The 16,319-nt window shown below is 37.0% G+C and overlaps 1 protein-coding gene across 4 annotated transcripts in view; it reads left to right on the forward strand.

The window, feature by feature from the left end:
* Window positions 1–9,095: 9,095 nt before the first annotated feature.
* HGF (hepatocyte growth factor) overlaps window positions 9,096–16,319 on the forward strand; it is a 76,640-nt gene continuing 69,416 nt past the window's right edge. For 2 of the 4 annotated variants that reach the window (XM_032402280.1, XM_032402282.1), the window contains exons 1-2: window positions 9,820–9,899; window positions 10,138–10,299. In XM_032402280.1, coding sequence (XP_032258171.1) covers window positions 10,212–10,299 — 88 coding nt within the window. In that variant the 5' untranslated portion in view covers window positions 9,820–9,899; window positions 10,138–10,211. Of the gene's footprint in view, window positions 9,174–9,819; window positions 9,900–9,960; window positions 10,300–16,319 lie in introns of those variants that run through there. The other 2 variants (XM_032402281.1, XM_032402279.1) reach the window with 2 other exon arrangements.

Raw genomic sequence — 16,319 nt, forward strand, 5'->3', positions numbered from 1 at the left:
TCTCCTGATTACTTGAATAAACAGCACATTGCAAAATGCTTCTCTGGGGCCGCAATTAATGCATCATTGCGCAGGACGAGACAGAAACCACTACGAGGTTAAGATTGCCATCACGACTTGATCAGTATAAATAATTTTTTAAAAACTCCCTTATTATATCATTCAGTCAAGATTTCTTACTAAGTGAAAAGCATAGAAATAGATAATCTGAAAGATACAAGGAAATGTAAGGCCTAACTTCTACCTTTAACAAGTTTACAAACTACTCAGAGAACTAAGACAACACATATGCATGGATGTTTATTGTTGTTGTAATTACTACTACAAACTTGGTGGCTTAAGACAATGCAAGTTTATTATCTTTGTTAGTGTAGGTCAGAAGTCTGCCACGGGTCTCACTAGGAAAAAATGCAGATGATGGCCTACCAGTGTTCCTGCTGGGGACTCTAAGGGAAAATCTGTTTCCTGCCTTTTTCAGCTTCAAGAGGCTGCCCCACTTCTTAACTTGTGGCCCCCTCCCTTTATCTTCAAGGTCAGCAATTTGCATTTCTCTGACCCTTCTTCAGCCATCAAAGCAAGTTCTCTCTGAATGAAGCTGGGGAATGTTCTCTGATTTAAAGGACTCATAGGATGATGTAGAGTCCACCTTGATAACCTAGGATAATCTCCCACCTCAAAGTCTTTAACCTTAATCACTTAGGCAAAGTCCCTTTGCTATGTAAGGTAACATTCATTGGGTGGAGCAACTGGGACAGGGGCATTTTTGGGGGCCATTCTTCTGCCTACCACAACATATAAAATCAATGTGATTGATATCTTTAGTACCTCGCAGAGTGCTCCATAAATGTTTTGAATCAATGAATGAATAGAAAGATATATAAAGCAATATATTAAAGATATAAGGAAAGTGTATTTAGGTTTTTGTAAATACACAGCACTTGTACATAAATATACAGGGCTTTGGTATGGCTACAGAAATACCTAATTGTTTGAAGTCAAAAGATTCCAAGTCAAAAGACTTAAAAATATCAATTTAGAATTTATTTTAGTATATGCTTATAAATATATTCTTGGGTATTGTTATAATTATCAATAATAAATTCTAATGTCAATGCATGTTAATAGCTCCTAAATTTTGCTATTACAAATTATATATTATTAAGATGGTATTTTTTAGAGCTGAAATCAATCTCAATAGAGCGTCAGTGGACATGGATCTTGGGTTTTGTCTTAAATCAATGTCTAAAGATGTATGTCAGAGAATAAGGGATCTTTGAGAGTTCTAGAAAAGTAGATTTTTATTTTCAGTTTCATTTTCTTCTTTTGTAAATTGACAGACTTTGGGTCCTTAAAAATCTAGCGGTCTACAACCTGGTAAACTGGTGTTCTTGAGAGTAGTTTTTGGTGGTTTTGACCAAAAGATTTTGTTTATGAATTCCTATATGTATGTATGTGTTTATGTGCATAAAATTAAATGGTAAATTTGCTACTATCTTGTCACATTGCTTGAAGACAAACATCACACATTTTGGGTATATTAGGGGAAAATTAATAAAGCCTATCCAGAGTCTACTTTTAGTAGTCACTAAGATGTTCTAGACACCACTTGCTATACACTGCAAGGTGGACAATATCTTTAACTGTGTGCTTTATATACTCGAATATAAAATGAGGGGCTAGCTTGAATTATTTGGATATAAGAAAAAGTTAATATTTTATCATTGAGAAATTGAGTCAATAAGGATTTCTTTTTTGGATAGAACATGTCAATACTCAATCTCCTTTTTAACTGATTTAATGGAAAAAACCCCACAAATACTATTAGCTTCTGGATGCTGTATTTCCCTTAAGTAACGTCAAGAAAATTATTTTAATGGTATGAATCCAGGCAAGATGCTAATGCAAAGTTTAGCATGCCCCAGATTTTTACATTTTAAAATATCAAAGTATTTAACTTATATATAATTTTTCACTAGCAATATTTTATCACATGGAGTTCTGGGACTTTTTCTGCCTCTCTAGATTAGTTAATACAGTGATGCATCTGGAAAATTTAAATTCATATTTAGTGTCACTGAAAATTTATTGTGAAATAATAACAGAATTTTAGATTAAATAGCTGTTAAACACTAGGGGGTTTCCTAATATCATCATGCCAAGAGCACGTCTTCACTTTGCATTTTAATTTAGGTATTTTCTGTTTGAGATATTAAATGACCGAAAGAGTATCTTAAATATTTCAGTACCAATAAGGATAATAATAACTAAAATTGTATTATGTTCCTAAATATTTCCCACATGCTTTGTATGACTACTAGCCACCATTACAATAATTAATAATTTTAAAATAAATATAATTATAAATCACCATTACACCCTTGTTATAATCATTTTTCAGAGGAGTAAAGTGAATTAATTTGTTCAGGTTTTCTCAGTTAGTGTTTTAATTAGGGCTTGAACCAGTTGACCTTGACTTTATCTCTTTGCATACATTAAGAAAATTAAATAAACTCATAACGAGAAATGTTAAATCACAGGGCATTAAAGCTATGTATTGTACAAAAATGTTGAATTAAAAATTAAGCAAGACACAATGTTTTCTTCTGATAAGTAACTCTTAGGATGCTGCTGAGTAACCACAAGGAGTATAGCCCTTTGGGGCGGTAGAAATTTGTTTCTGAGGAAAGTGGAAAAAAAAAAAACCTGGAAAAAATATTAGTGTAACTTTAAACATAAGAAATGCTAGGATAAGTATATTCTTTGGGGGATGGACAGAGATAGCTAAAGAAATTATTTTATTTACTTTGAGAAAAGAAGGCTGTATAATGTCTCTTACTCATAAAAATAAAAATCAATCAATCAATCAACCAACCAATCTCATGAAAGAGATTCAGAAAACTCTATGAACATTTTTTCCTTTTATCAGGGCAAAAAAAAATAAGTTTGAGATAGTTATAATCTGGTGTTCTTCATTGTGGGCGTTCTGCTAAATGTCATCATCTAGTCAATATATGAGGTATAATTCTGTTTTACAGTTGCAGGGTGACAACATTTTGTTCATTCTAGAGTTCATTTTTCTCTCTTTATTCAGAATTAGATTAAAACATTGAGCAATATATGTCATCTGTCCTTTAAGCTTGGCAATTTCCATAATTTTGCTATTTTTTCCCTAACACTATTGTGAGTTATAAAAGCATATAAGTATAGCAAGATTAATTAAGGAATATAGACAGTTTCAAGAAACATGAAATTTGCCTCCTCATATTCAACATTACATGGCTAGAGAAGAGTGATGTTTCTGATGGACCTGATAGTCCCTTAGCTCTATAAAGTCTCAGGAGTCCAGTGAGTACAAATACTCCCAAACTCGAGAGAGGTAAGAAGTCTGCCAAACACCCTACCATTTAGAATGAAGAGTCCCAGGCTCATAGATTAGGAATTTAAGTGTAAGATTAAAAAAAAACAAAAAACAAAAAACAAACCCCAAACCATATTGCCTTTTAACAAACAAACTAGATATAAATTTAGTCGTTAAAAAAAAATTACCAAGGTCCTTATGTTATATGGGACAATGCTATCATAGCATTAAAGAGCTCTTTAAGTAATTCATGAGTAGGGCCAATAGACCAGATGCTATATAGTATAGTATATTATAAAGAACCCTCCCCCCCACACACACCCCTACACATATATAGACATACACATTCACACAAAAGCAGTGCCTCACCAGGTGAAGCCTTTTTCTCTCAAGTTTGAAATGTAATTCCTGGTGTTGAGTGCCATCTGGTAAATGGAGTTGCCCTCAGATATCCCCAAGACCACAATAAACATGCAACATGTACATATAATAAAAGGGAAACCTCACTTTTATTATGTGGCTTTTAAGATGCTAAATGAATGGATTAAACAGTTGCTTTGAAAAGGGCCTTATCGTGAATATTTCATTTTTCTTACACTAATGATTTTATCCTCGTTGGATTCTCAACTCAGAAAAAAGAAATCGATACCCCAAGTTCATACATTTTACTAATCTGCCAGTGCCCAGCATACCAGGTGTGGAATGCTTAGGCTTTATAAGTTTGGGGGCACTGCAGATTTAACAAAGCAGCCAACACCTGGAAATACATAAAAGCTGTCCTCTAAGCGTAAGGTGATGAGTGTTAGTTAACTAGGCCCCCTGGATTCAGAGAATGGCCCCTCGTGGCTCAGAAAAGAAAACCGAAAGGCAGCATCACAGAGTTTAGTTTTAGCTCAGATTTCCCGGTGTTCTCAACGCCTATCTTCTCTACTCCCCAAAGGCAAGAAACAGCTCTAGTTAGGACTGTCCTTTTGATTTTCGGAGAATTTCTTTTAATATGCGCCATGATACTGCTTTATAGACATGAGTGAACAGCATGGAAAAAAATGCTGATTTCTGCTGAAGTGAATATGACATATTTCATGAAAAGATAACCCTGTTGTTTAACTCACTTGACAATTCTTACCTTGTGATGGCATACTTTAACTGTTACTGTTGCTTCCCTGGATGTTGCTTTGTGGTCTCACCACAAACTCTGCAACAGATTTCCTGGGAGTGTGGCAAAAGTCATGAGTGTGGTTGAGTCTATGATTTGATTGAGTAAACATTAGATTCTTTTTAGTGGTTAATCCATGTTGAATTAAAAAAAAAACAACTTTACATTATGCCTATAATGCATCCTAAAGTCTTGTCTATTGTTTTCAGTCAGGTCATTTTTTCTTTTTTTTTTTTATGTTATAGGCAAAGACTTGCCACATTCCCAGGACCCTCTACTCGAAAGTATAGATTGCATCCGATTCCTTAGAACTGGGTGTTATGCACAAACAATGAATCATGGAACACTACATCAAAAACTAATGATGTAATGTATGGTGATTAACATAACAATAAAAATTTTAAAAAAAGAAGACAGATGTTTTGTTAAAAATACCTATTTTAAAAAGTTTTTCTCAGACCAATTTCTCTGTGCTTGCATCCATACTATCTGCTGGACTTATCCTTCAAACAATGAGCTGTCTTCAGTCATAGTTACTTTATGTTCAAAGACAAAGTAATTGAAGTCCTGTTATTCATGTTCAAACTGTGTAAAATATGAATAGAGTGAAAGGGGGGAACTTCAAACTAAATGTCACCAATATACAGATTACTCTTTAGTATCTTCTTTTATCGTTAATATTGTCTTGCTGCACCCTTCTTGTTGGGCCTGTAATCACATTTAGATGACATTTATATCACCCATCTTAGACTAGAGCAATATTATCTAATAGAACTCTTGGCAATGATGGAAATATTCTTTTAAAAAAAAATTTTTTTTTAAAGATTTTTATTTATTTATTCATGAGAGACAGAGAGAGAGAGAGAGAGAGGCAGAGGGAGAAGCAGGCTCCCAAGGAGCAGGGAGCCCGATGTGGGACTCGATTCCAGGACCCTGGGATCAAGACCTGAGCCGAAGGCAGACGCTTAACCATCTGAGCCCCCCAGGCGCCCCAATGATGGAAATATTCTATATCTGCATTGTCCACTAGGAGAGCTGGTAGCCACACACATTTGGCTATTAAGTACTTGGAACAAAGGAAGCGCAAGTTAAAGTTCAGTTTTAATTTTACTTAATCTCAGTTTGAATTTACATCGCCCTAAATGCCTTGAGGCCATCAGACTGACCGCAGAGATGTAGGCTTTTGCTTGATCACTGTACCCACTCTTGAAAAATTGTTCAAATAAATATGCCATCACACCCGCTTGTATCATATTGTTTTTTGATTCTGCTTCATGTATTTACGAATGTTATCTCTCTGATCAGAAGTTTAGTTGAACTACTACTCAGTGCTAGACATTAGACACATTTTTAATTTTGTTTTCTGTACAGCAATTACCCAATAGCCATTTTCTGTCCCTGGAGTATATATTCCTTCTTCATTAGGAGCTCCTGTTAAAGATACACATGTCTTGGTCCACTTGAGCTGCTACAACAAAATGCCACAGAGTGGCTGGCTTACAAACAACAGAAATTTATTTTCTATAGTTCTGGAGGCTGGAGGTTCAAGATCAGGGCACCAGCAGACTCAGTGTGGTGAGGGCCGGCTTTCTAGTTCATAGATAGTGCTTTGTTGTGCCCTCATATGGTGGAAGGAGCAAGAGATCTCTCTGGAGCCTCTTTTTACAGACACTAATCCTGTTCATGAGGGCTTCACCCAAAGCCCCCGCCTTCTAATACTATCATCTTTGGGGGTTAGGATTTCAGTATTTGCGCTTTGGGGGAACACAAACGTTCAGATGATTGCACTTTGGATTTAAGCCAAGGTGAATTAATGTGTTGACTAACATTTTATATTCATGCTCTGAAATGAGCGGTATTATATAAAGGAAATTAATACAAATTGCGATGAATTTTGCAGTATTTCCTACATTAAAAGTAGTCAACATGAATTCTTCAGTGGTGAGGCCTATAGATGACAAATTACCAATTAAAGGGTGAAACAAATAAGGAGGGAAAGAATGAGAAAATACGGTTGCATGGGAAAGATAAGCAACACCAAAAATTACACAGGTGCTTCTTTCTCAGATGTGGAAGGTAAGAATTGTATAAAAGCATGGTGACTACTAAAGAATTCAGTAGAATAATCACATTTTAAAGCTAGGAAGGATGTTGGAAATCTCTCAATCTGGATTTCTGTTAATGTGGCGACTCCATACCTGGACAGCTGTGGCTTCGAGTCACACTTTATTAAACAGTTTAACCGAATGTTAGTTACATACCACCTCCAGATCTCAGTTTCCTTATTTATAAACCAGTGACAGTAGAAATACATACCTGTTAGATACACATATCTCTTTTTTTTTCCGGGTGGGGGATGGTAGGTGAGAGAATACCTTTGAGATGTTTATTAGCACAGTACCTGACACATAGTGTCCCATTCTGGTGTTAGGGAAACAGATATAAGGAGCTTAATTAATTTTCTCAATTAGTGACACATTTTGTGAGATAGCTGGGATCTGAAACCAGGTATCTGACTAAATTGAGTCCATAGGAGTAGAAGAACCAAACAGAATGGCACTACACATGTGCTACCAGTCACTTAACAAATGAAATGACTAGCCCAAGAGCACAGAACTCATCAGTGGTCTGCAAAGCACAAAGTCACATCAACTTCTTCCTCATTTACACAAAGGCAAACATCACTTGTGCTTGAAAACGTGGGGTTTTTGAAAATATAATTTTTTAAAACAGGAAGTATAATAATGTACATTTTTTCCCATTCATTCCATCTAGTTTACATGGTTTACTAGAGACTTGAAAGTTATCATCGATTTAAAATGATATTATATTGGCAATGAGTATTCATCCTGTATTTAAGTAATTACACAAGGTCTAGCAATTATAAATTCTCCTTACAAGATTCTCTGTTTTATCAAAAAATTTTCAGACACATTTTGGGGGACTTATACAAACAGTTTAACACTTAAAGAGTATAAAGGTAAGAGCAAGGGATGGGCAAATCATCATTACTATAATTTAGAAAGAACAAAGGGAATGTGTTATCAAAACAAAGTAAAATAATAGCACAACTAATTTATTTCACGTGCATATTTCTTTGTAGTTTAGGGAGATTTTAAGTTATTTATATATTGGTTTATTTTGCAGCTTATTATTGAGCATTTCTTATATGTTCCATCTTGGGCTTATTTCAGAGATTATAATCTTAAACAAAAGACAGGTGGTTCTTCTCATGGGGTTTACAGAAATTTCTCCATCCTACGGGGTACGACCAACTATTGAGTCTCACACCTGGATCTTTATTCCTTTGGGATCTGTGGACGTTATTTTAGGATAGAAATAATTTACTTAAGTTTCCTCAGCTATAAAATGGGAATTATAATAATTCCTTCTTAATATAAGTTTATAGTAAGGATTAAATAAGACAAGTTTTAAAGAGCATTTGACACAATGCTTAGCATACACTGAAAGCTCAACGCATATGAGCTATCATTTTAACATAGAGAAATCAAATAACCTGTCAAAAGAGAAATATAAACATATAATTATAGATAGGTTTAAGCATTTATTGTATTTAGTGTGACAATAAAAATTGTGAAAATGTGTGACTTAGTAAATAAGTTTATTCAACTTCCTTGCGGTGCTCTAAATCTATCTAGGATGGATTTTGCTCCAAGCCTATAATGATAATTGCAATCATGCTTACAGCACTGATTCTGCCTTCTCTGGGAGGGAGGGAAAGAGAGGAAAAAAAAAAAACCTAAAAAACAAATAGAAAGACTGGTCTCCTTTATTCTTTACCTGTAAGTATTTACTTATAGAAAAATCTAGCTTCTTTAAAAAGGAGTTTGAATCCCTAATAAAGCACAAGAGATGTGTGGGGCATTTCAGGAACATGGCCAGGCAATACACTGAAGTTGAGATTTTCCAAGAAGCCTACCAGAAAGTAAAAAGGAGAGTAAAATGGATACTTGGGACACTAGGGAGACTCGGCTGCCAAATGATTTTTCAGTTTGCTCGGTTTTGTTTTTCTAAGGAGAAGATGATTAAAGAGAATTTACAGTAAGAGAAGGTAATATAAAGTAGATTCCTCAAAATTAATCCTCTTAATCCCAAGCTTCTCTAGCTGTCCTAACCCGGGTGTTTTCTGGAGGTGGGTGGGCGGAGCTGGAGGAGGAGAAGGGAAGGCTGCTCTGTGCGGATGGCACTCATTTTGCCCACCACCACGTCTGTACTGCTGCACACCGCCCCAGAGTCGTTTTCACATCATGCCCACTTTCTCTTCCTCGGTCGACAGAGACGCGGCTTCCTATTTGCACCCATCTCAGAGACGCACCGGGAACTATCCCCCCAAAGCCATCCAAAATAAAGCCTGCTCTTGCCTCAAGTAATCAGAGCATCACCTGGAGATGCAAAGATAAATCAATCCCGTCAGTACAATGAGAGGTTTGAGCAATGATCTCAGGTTCTGCAGACATGAGTCTTCCCGCCCCCCTCCCCACCTCCTTCCACTCCCCATGCAATCTCTTTATCTCTCCGTTTAGATTCTGGGAGGCTGGTGGGTACATTCAGAGGGATGGAGGTGGAGGAGAGAGGCACTTTTGTTATGTATGAATTAAAACAGATTGAGAGACTTCCAGTGAAAGTCAGTCTTAGAAGGTAAGCGCATCATATAGACATACATGCGTGCGTGTGTGTGCGTGTGGTATAAGGACACATAGTCCAAGCTACATTTATCTGTCAGAGACAGGCTGTAGATAATCCTAATCTCTTAGACATTTTAAGAGAGAGCATGACCAGACTTTATCACAGATCCCAAATCAGACAAGTTTCTCTGATGCACTTTAGGCACATCTGTGGTGATTGCGGAGCTTAGTGTAGCTGCTGAGAGAAGCTGCCTGCTCTGAGCATTTTGGGCTGGGGCGGTTTTCTTACCTGACACGGTGGGTGTCGGTGTTGCTCGTTTATTTTTACCCCACAATACCACACCCTCTTTTTTACCTGGGCTGGACCTGCCTGGCTCTGCCTCCTTGCCTGTCTCCCCCACCCCCCACTGTCTCTCTCACTCCAGGGAACCTGTGTTAGTGTTTTGAGTCCCTACTTTGCTCTAGCAGGGAAACCAGACAGATTAGGAGCTAAAGCACTTGTCTGAAAGGCAGCTCTTTGCTTTCTTCTGCTGCTGCTTCCCCTTCCTCTTTTCCCAAAGAGACATGTAAACACATGTATTTTCCTGTTTAAATTTAGCGAATTGGTCCTCTGCCTGTGCCTTGATTTAGCTATTGGGCTGAGCCTTGCTCCTCCCTTCCCTACTCGGATAGGAGCCACAGGGATCTGGAGCTCCAGCTTCCAAATTGAGCTGGCCTCAGGCCAGGTGACCTTCTCTTTGTAAGTTTCTTTCCTAAGCAGAGTTGGGGGGGGGGGGGGGGGGGGGGGGGGGGGTGGTGTGGGGGTTGTGGGGGGGGAGGTTAGTGAGGAAAGGAAGGGGGTGGAAGAGAGTAAAGGGCTGTTGTTAAACAGTTTCTTACCGTAAGAGGGAGTTCAGACCTAGATCTTTCCAGTTAATCACACAACAAACTTAGCTCATCGCAATAAAAAGCTGCTCAGAGCCGACTGGTTCTTTTAGGCACTGAGTCGGAACAGGCTTCTCTCAGCCAGGCATCTCGTCCAGTGGGATCCGCCAGCGCGTCCGGCAGCACCATGTGGGGGACCAAACTTCTGCCAGTCCTGCTCCTGCAGCATGTCCTCCTCCATCTCCTTCTGCTTCCCATCGCCATCCCCTATGCAGGTTAGTCTTCTCTTCTTCTTCCTCATTCGTCTTCTTTTAACTCTCTCCTGCTAACCTTCCCTTTCCCTAACACCTTCTTTACCCCTTCCCCCGCATCCTTTCTTAACTCTGTGTGTGGCATGGGTTTTTTTTTTTAAAAACAGCCCCTGGTGCTTTCTTTTGATATTCTTTTTTTCTGTTTGCAAGGCATTTACAATGATAATTAACATCCCCTGAATGTGTCCTCCACCCCAACCCTAGCCCCAGCTCCCCCTTAGCCTCCTAGTTGTGGACTGTGGGACAGGAATGAAGTGCTAACACTGGCTGGAATTTTGCTGGTTTGGACAAGTTTAAAGCTGAACCGAAGGTCTGGTCTTGAAGAGGGGAGAGTGACTGTCAGTACAGCAGGGTCTCCCTTCTTTCCAGGGGATAATTTTCCATGACATTCTGCTACCCCACATCACGCAGTCAACCTTCAGGGCTAAATGATGACTTTATACAGGTTTTCATTTGGAGAAGGCAGATTAAACTCTGGGGATATGCATGTTATAAAAATGAAAGAGAAAGCCTCTCTTCTGAGATCTCATTCTGTCTGAGTTTGGACGCCTGCCCTTTGAAACTGCAGGGCAAGGGAGGCACAAACTGTGTGACTCTGATTTAAGCTGAGAAACAGCTCCTTTCAGTCTCCCATTTCTCCCCCGAATTTGCAGGTTGGGAAGGAACTGCTGGTGAGTTCATACTACCTTCCTGGAAGTGTAGAGATTCCATTTGCTGCTTTGGGAAGTTTTCTGTTGTTATCAGGGCAAGAGGAAACATCTGTATTTGTTTGTATTATCATTGTGGTGGCTGAGATGCCAATGGGAGAAGGTAGTGAGCACCATGGGTAGGCACAAGGGAATAAAAGAATGGAACGAATGCCCACATGGTAGACATGGCCTTTTCATAACACAAACCAGAGGACTGGCTATATCTTTGGAGATAAGCTAAATATGAAATGTATCAGAGCTCTGATCTAGTTTCTGATGTAATACCCAGGTTGAAAACATCAAGACTTTGCTAAATGACAAGGTAAAGCATTCGACCCACCTGGCTTTCTTCTTCTATTTTGTGAACTGGTCCTTGTGAAAAACAACAGTGTGCAGGAAGGACCAGTTTGAAAACATGTAGGTACGATTTCCAAAGAGGTGAAAAAGAAGTTAGTTCAATCAGGCAGGTCATCATGCTTGAGGTGTATCATGCTAAAATGAACTCTCATAAGGATTGCTGATTTTAGGGGATTTTGAGCATAAATTGAAAACACGGCTAATATTTGGAGGGCTTTCATTTTTAATTCAAATGTTGATGGTTTGAAGTATAATATGGTTACCTGAAATCATCTGTGCTAATGCGAAGGAAACACAATGTGGAAAACCCAAAACGGTAGATCAACCATAGACAACATCTATTTGTTTTTGGCACGCATTATGAAGTTTTGGCAGGAGATATACATTCGTAATTATATTTCACTTTGGCTAATGTTGAAATGACTGTGTTTCCTGAGTATAGGGAGAATGCAGCCCAAGAGTTGCTGGCAGGCAAGGCGAGGCCAATTGGGAATTACAGATATGCTGTGAATAATTCCTGAAGTGGATAATGCTAAAATTGTCATCAAAAGAGGGTCTGGCTTAGTTTGGGTGGCAAGTTTATTTTGATGGTTGTTGTCTTTTTTTTTTTTTTAACAACATTCTCCAAAATGGAGAACATGGATAGTCCTCTTAGAACATACAAAATTTGTCCTTTTTTTAATATCATCTAACATTGAACATTTGGAGTTTTTTTGTTGTTAATTGCTTTGGTTATACTTTTAGGTTTATTCTATGAGTCTATACTTGTACATATTGTAAAAGAATACAATGTTAGAAAAGAAGTGGATACTATAATGAGGTGACAACCAATTATAAGCAGAATGTATTATGGGGATCATTTATTGCAATAGAGTGGATCCAAGCCATCCTTATAGGAGTTGGTCTACATAGAATTACCCCCTATCCACTTCTACCTACACTGGAAACAGATATCCAATTCCCTGTAACAAAAGAAGCATTAAGTAAGCATCTAATGTCCAGGAACCTGGGGGGATATAAAGATGAACAAATGAGAAAGAAACCTACATTTGTTAAGCAACTGTTATGGACCAAACTCTAAAAGAGAACTTATTTAACTCTAATAAGATTAGCAGTATTCAACTCATCTTACATGGGGAATTGAGGTTAACGACCTCAATTATCTTATCATAGTAAGGGGATAGAGCTGAGAGTCCTACCCAAATCTATGAGAAGGAAATATGTGCTGTTTTTTTTCCCTTTTACTTATACTGAAGCCAGAAACAGTGAAATCAACTGAAATTGCCTTTTAAAAATCCATTTTGCTAAGTAATATATGAAAATCTCTGTGTTAGAAATACTATAATACTATGGTTTAAAGTTCATTTCTAGTTTCTAGGAAATTTGGGGGAAATATGGTACCCAAGTTGAGTATGAAAAAATGGAGCATGGTCATACCGAAGTCAGGGGAAAACAAAGTGGCCAAAGGCATGGAGGTGAGAAAGAATGAGGACAGGTAACCATGTGGGACTGGTGTACTGAGTACTACTGAGGCAGGGTAGTATGGCCTGTGATTAGAAAAATGAGATAGGGTAGCGTGCATAAGCATGAATGGTTGTGCTAAACTATTCTGAACATCATGGGTAGCAAGCAGTTGGAAATTTTAGAGTCAGTCTAGAGACCCGACTTAAGTTGTACTTCAGTGTGGTTGTTTTGGTTGCTGCATGGAGGGAGAATTGTTGGCAGAAACAGAGGGTCAGGGAAGAGACCAGGACATCCTGAACAAGGAAGCCGAATGAAGGTGAAGAAGAGAGGCCCTGAATCCCACCTTGACTATCACTTCATTGTGTAAACCTCTTTGGAAGAGATCATTTCGCTTGCTTCTCAAATACCAACTACGAAATCCAAGTCCTAGATAACAGCAATGAAACTGTGAACTAGTATTTATGATTCTTGTCTTTGGGAAGGTTAAAGTCTCCAGTCACAACCATTCCCTCCATTAATTATTTGTGTACTTTCATCTTAACATCTTGCCACTTCAAGCTGTTAATCACTAATCATGTGGGTAGGTTTCTCAGAATATGTGGAGCCAGATTCCTGCTTCTTTCCACACCCTGCAAATCCTTTCCTTGCATGATTTTCCTTTGAAGTCAATGGTTAGTCCATACAGAGAAGAAAATATATGAGGTACTGAGAGAAATGAGTGTGAGGCCAGGGGACCAGAGGGAGAAATGTGTCTTTCTTCAAGCACCTTGATACATTTGACCCTACTTTCTGTTTGTAGGTTTTCACTAAGATCCTAACGATTTCAGTTCTAAAACAAGGATTTCTGGTTCTTCAGGAAATATAGCTTCCAGAATGTTTTCCCATACTGGGAGAAGAGGAGAAAGGAGTTGTAGTTTAAAGTACAAGAAAGCATGACAAAGTTGCTGTGATCTCTCACCCTTTGACTTCATTTCAATATTTTGTTTATAAACTTCAACTAATAGTCACGCACAAAGAAATAGTAGGGAAAAATCTGATCCAAAGATATTTTTTTTTTAGTTTCTTCCCAAATTAAGCTGTTTTCAGTAAAACAATCATCAGTTGTTAATACATATGGAAGAAAAAGTTGAAACTATTTTCAGAAAAGGAGTTTTATTTTGACATGCTGTCTTTTAGACTCCTGTTTTGAATTTTTCTTTTATTGAAGAAGAAATTAGTTTTATAGATGCCTGGATTACATGATGTACAACAAGCTTGAACTTCACATTTTTGAGTAATTTGTTACTGACCTAGTAGAAATGACTAAATTATAAAGGAAAGCTTCTAAATCATGAGAAATAAATGGTGAAAAGAGAATCCTGATATCTGGTTCCCATTGCCTTTGATTAGTTCTGTAGGCCCATACAAGCTTTTCACTCCTATCTATTATCTAGTAAAGGGAAATCATAGATTTATTTGCTTTTCTGAATGCTTTTTGATCTTTAGATGAAAGGTGGTGATGGAAAAAGTTATCAGCAAGCAAGAGTTAGACTACTGTTATGAGGTATAGCCACACATTAACACATCTCAGTAGGACAACTGAGGATCTGTAGAGTTAAACACGACCAACAATCCCACAGAGACCTCTTTTCTCTAGAGTAGTCTTCAGTACTTGCCTTCATAGCGCATGGTATTGAGCCAAGAAACCACAGCATCCACAAGGGGTTTTTTTATTTGATAATTAGTAAAATACATATCTGAATTTAATGTTTGCCTCAGACTGTTAAAATTTATCTATATCTATCTATATCTATATCTATCTATATCTATATAGATTTAACTAATTCATTTTAGTTAAATGAATTTGATAATTAGTAAAATACATATCTGAATTTAATACTTGCCTCAGACTGAAAATTTAGTTTTATGCTCTTCTCTCACACTTAGATATGTATAATAAACACATTATTCATCAGGCCAATTTTAATTCTATATTTTTAGTTAACTGAATTTATTTAAGAAATATATATATATATATATATATATATATATAATCCACACATCTATATCTATCTATCTCTATATATATCTTCCATTTTAGTCAACAGTTTTATTTAATAGATTTTCAGCATCCATAAACTACTATTTGTTTCTAAGAAATACTCCAAATTATATAGGAAATCAGATGATTATTATTCTGTGAAACATTTTACAGCACTTCAGAAATGGTGCACCACGGTCAAAGGAAGAAACTCCTAATGCAGAGACATATCTCCCATTAACATGGTTCTGTGGCAGAAACCAAAATGTGAAAAGAATTATACCACTTCTTTGCTTGGGAGAATAACAATTTCTTCTCTATGCCAGAAATTAAAGAATGGAATTTCAAAAGCAAAGCTAAAACTTTGCATATTTATAACATTTTTATCTGAATTAATTTCCAAATATTTACTTAATAATTATAATTTAAATAGCTTCAAATATAATATAACTTTTATTTTGTAGATTGAGTCATTGGTATATTAGCATTTCAGGTAATTAAACAAAGTCATTTGGCAAGTCGGTAAGACTGCCAGAATTATCATGTCTGCCAATGTTATGCAAGGCATTTGCTCCGTACTCAATAAATAACATGTTGATAGATTATTTGGTTGAATGAATTTCTATGTTAAAATGTCTTTTAAATTATATCTGTTGTACCCTGGCCATTCCATCTTTTAGGGCAAAGAAAAGTTAAAAATGAAAACATTATTACAGAAATTAGTACCAGTCTTTTGGGGATTGTGCTCTGAAGTTTTACAGAGAACCAGAAATTTAGAGGACTTCATGTTTTCTCTTATTTATGGTGGACTTCAGGTTAGGATAGACATTAATGAATAGCATCTGCATGTTTAATAAACCAACTGCAGCCAGTGGTTGCTGGCAAAGTTGAAAGTATGATGCCATTGTTTGTACCTCACTCTGCTAGCCATATTTCCAAATTTTCTGCACAAAAATTTTCACCCTCTTTTCTTGGCACATTTCACCACATATAAAGACCAGGAATGCATTTCCTGTTCTACCATCCAAGTTTCTTCTCTACTGATAGCTCTGAACCGGATCTTCAGAAAATATTTATAAGCCATATTTCTACTTACTTAGAATTAAAAAAAAAAAAAAGAAAAGATGGCATCATGAGTGTTTAAGAGTGGGGGCTGGGGGTTCTGAAGTGAGGCAGCTGGGTTTCAAATGAGGTTTGCTAAATGGCAATTTTTCTCTGTGTCTTGGTTTCTTTATCTTAAAAATGAATATATTATTACTGCCTTTGTTATAAGGGTGTTCAAAAGAACTGGCAGGCAGAGGAGAGGCACAATTATGCCCATCCTTATTGTATAATAGGTGCAGTCTCTTAGACATTTTGATCCTCATTGTGAAGATGGTGACCATCATTAGAAGCTAGGTAACTTTGGGCACATCAAGAATGAAGAAGTAGTTCTTGATACTCTAAAGTCATCT

The sequence above is a fragment of the Phoca vitulina genome, unplaced genomic scaffold (genome assembly GCF_004348235.1).
Source record: "Phoca vitulina isolate PV1807 unplaced genomic scaffold, GSC_HSeal_1.0 scaffold4, whole genome shotgun sequence".
Lineage (NCBI taxonomy): Eukaryota > Metazoa > Chordata > Mammalia > Carnivora > Phocidae > Phoca > Phoca vitulina.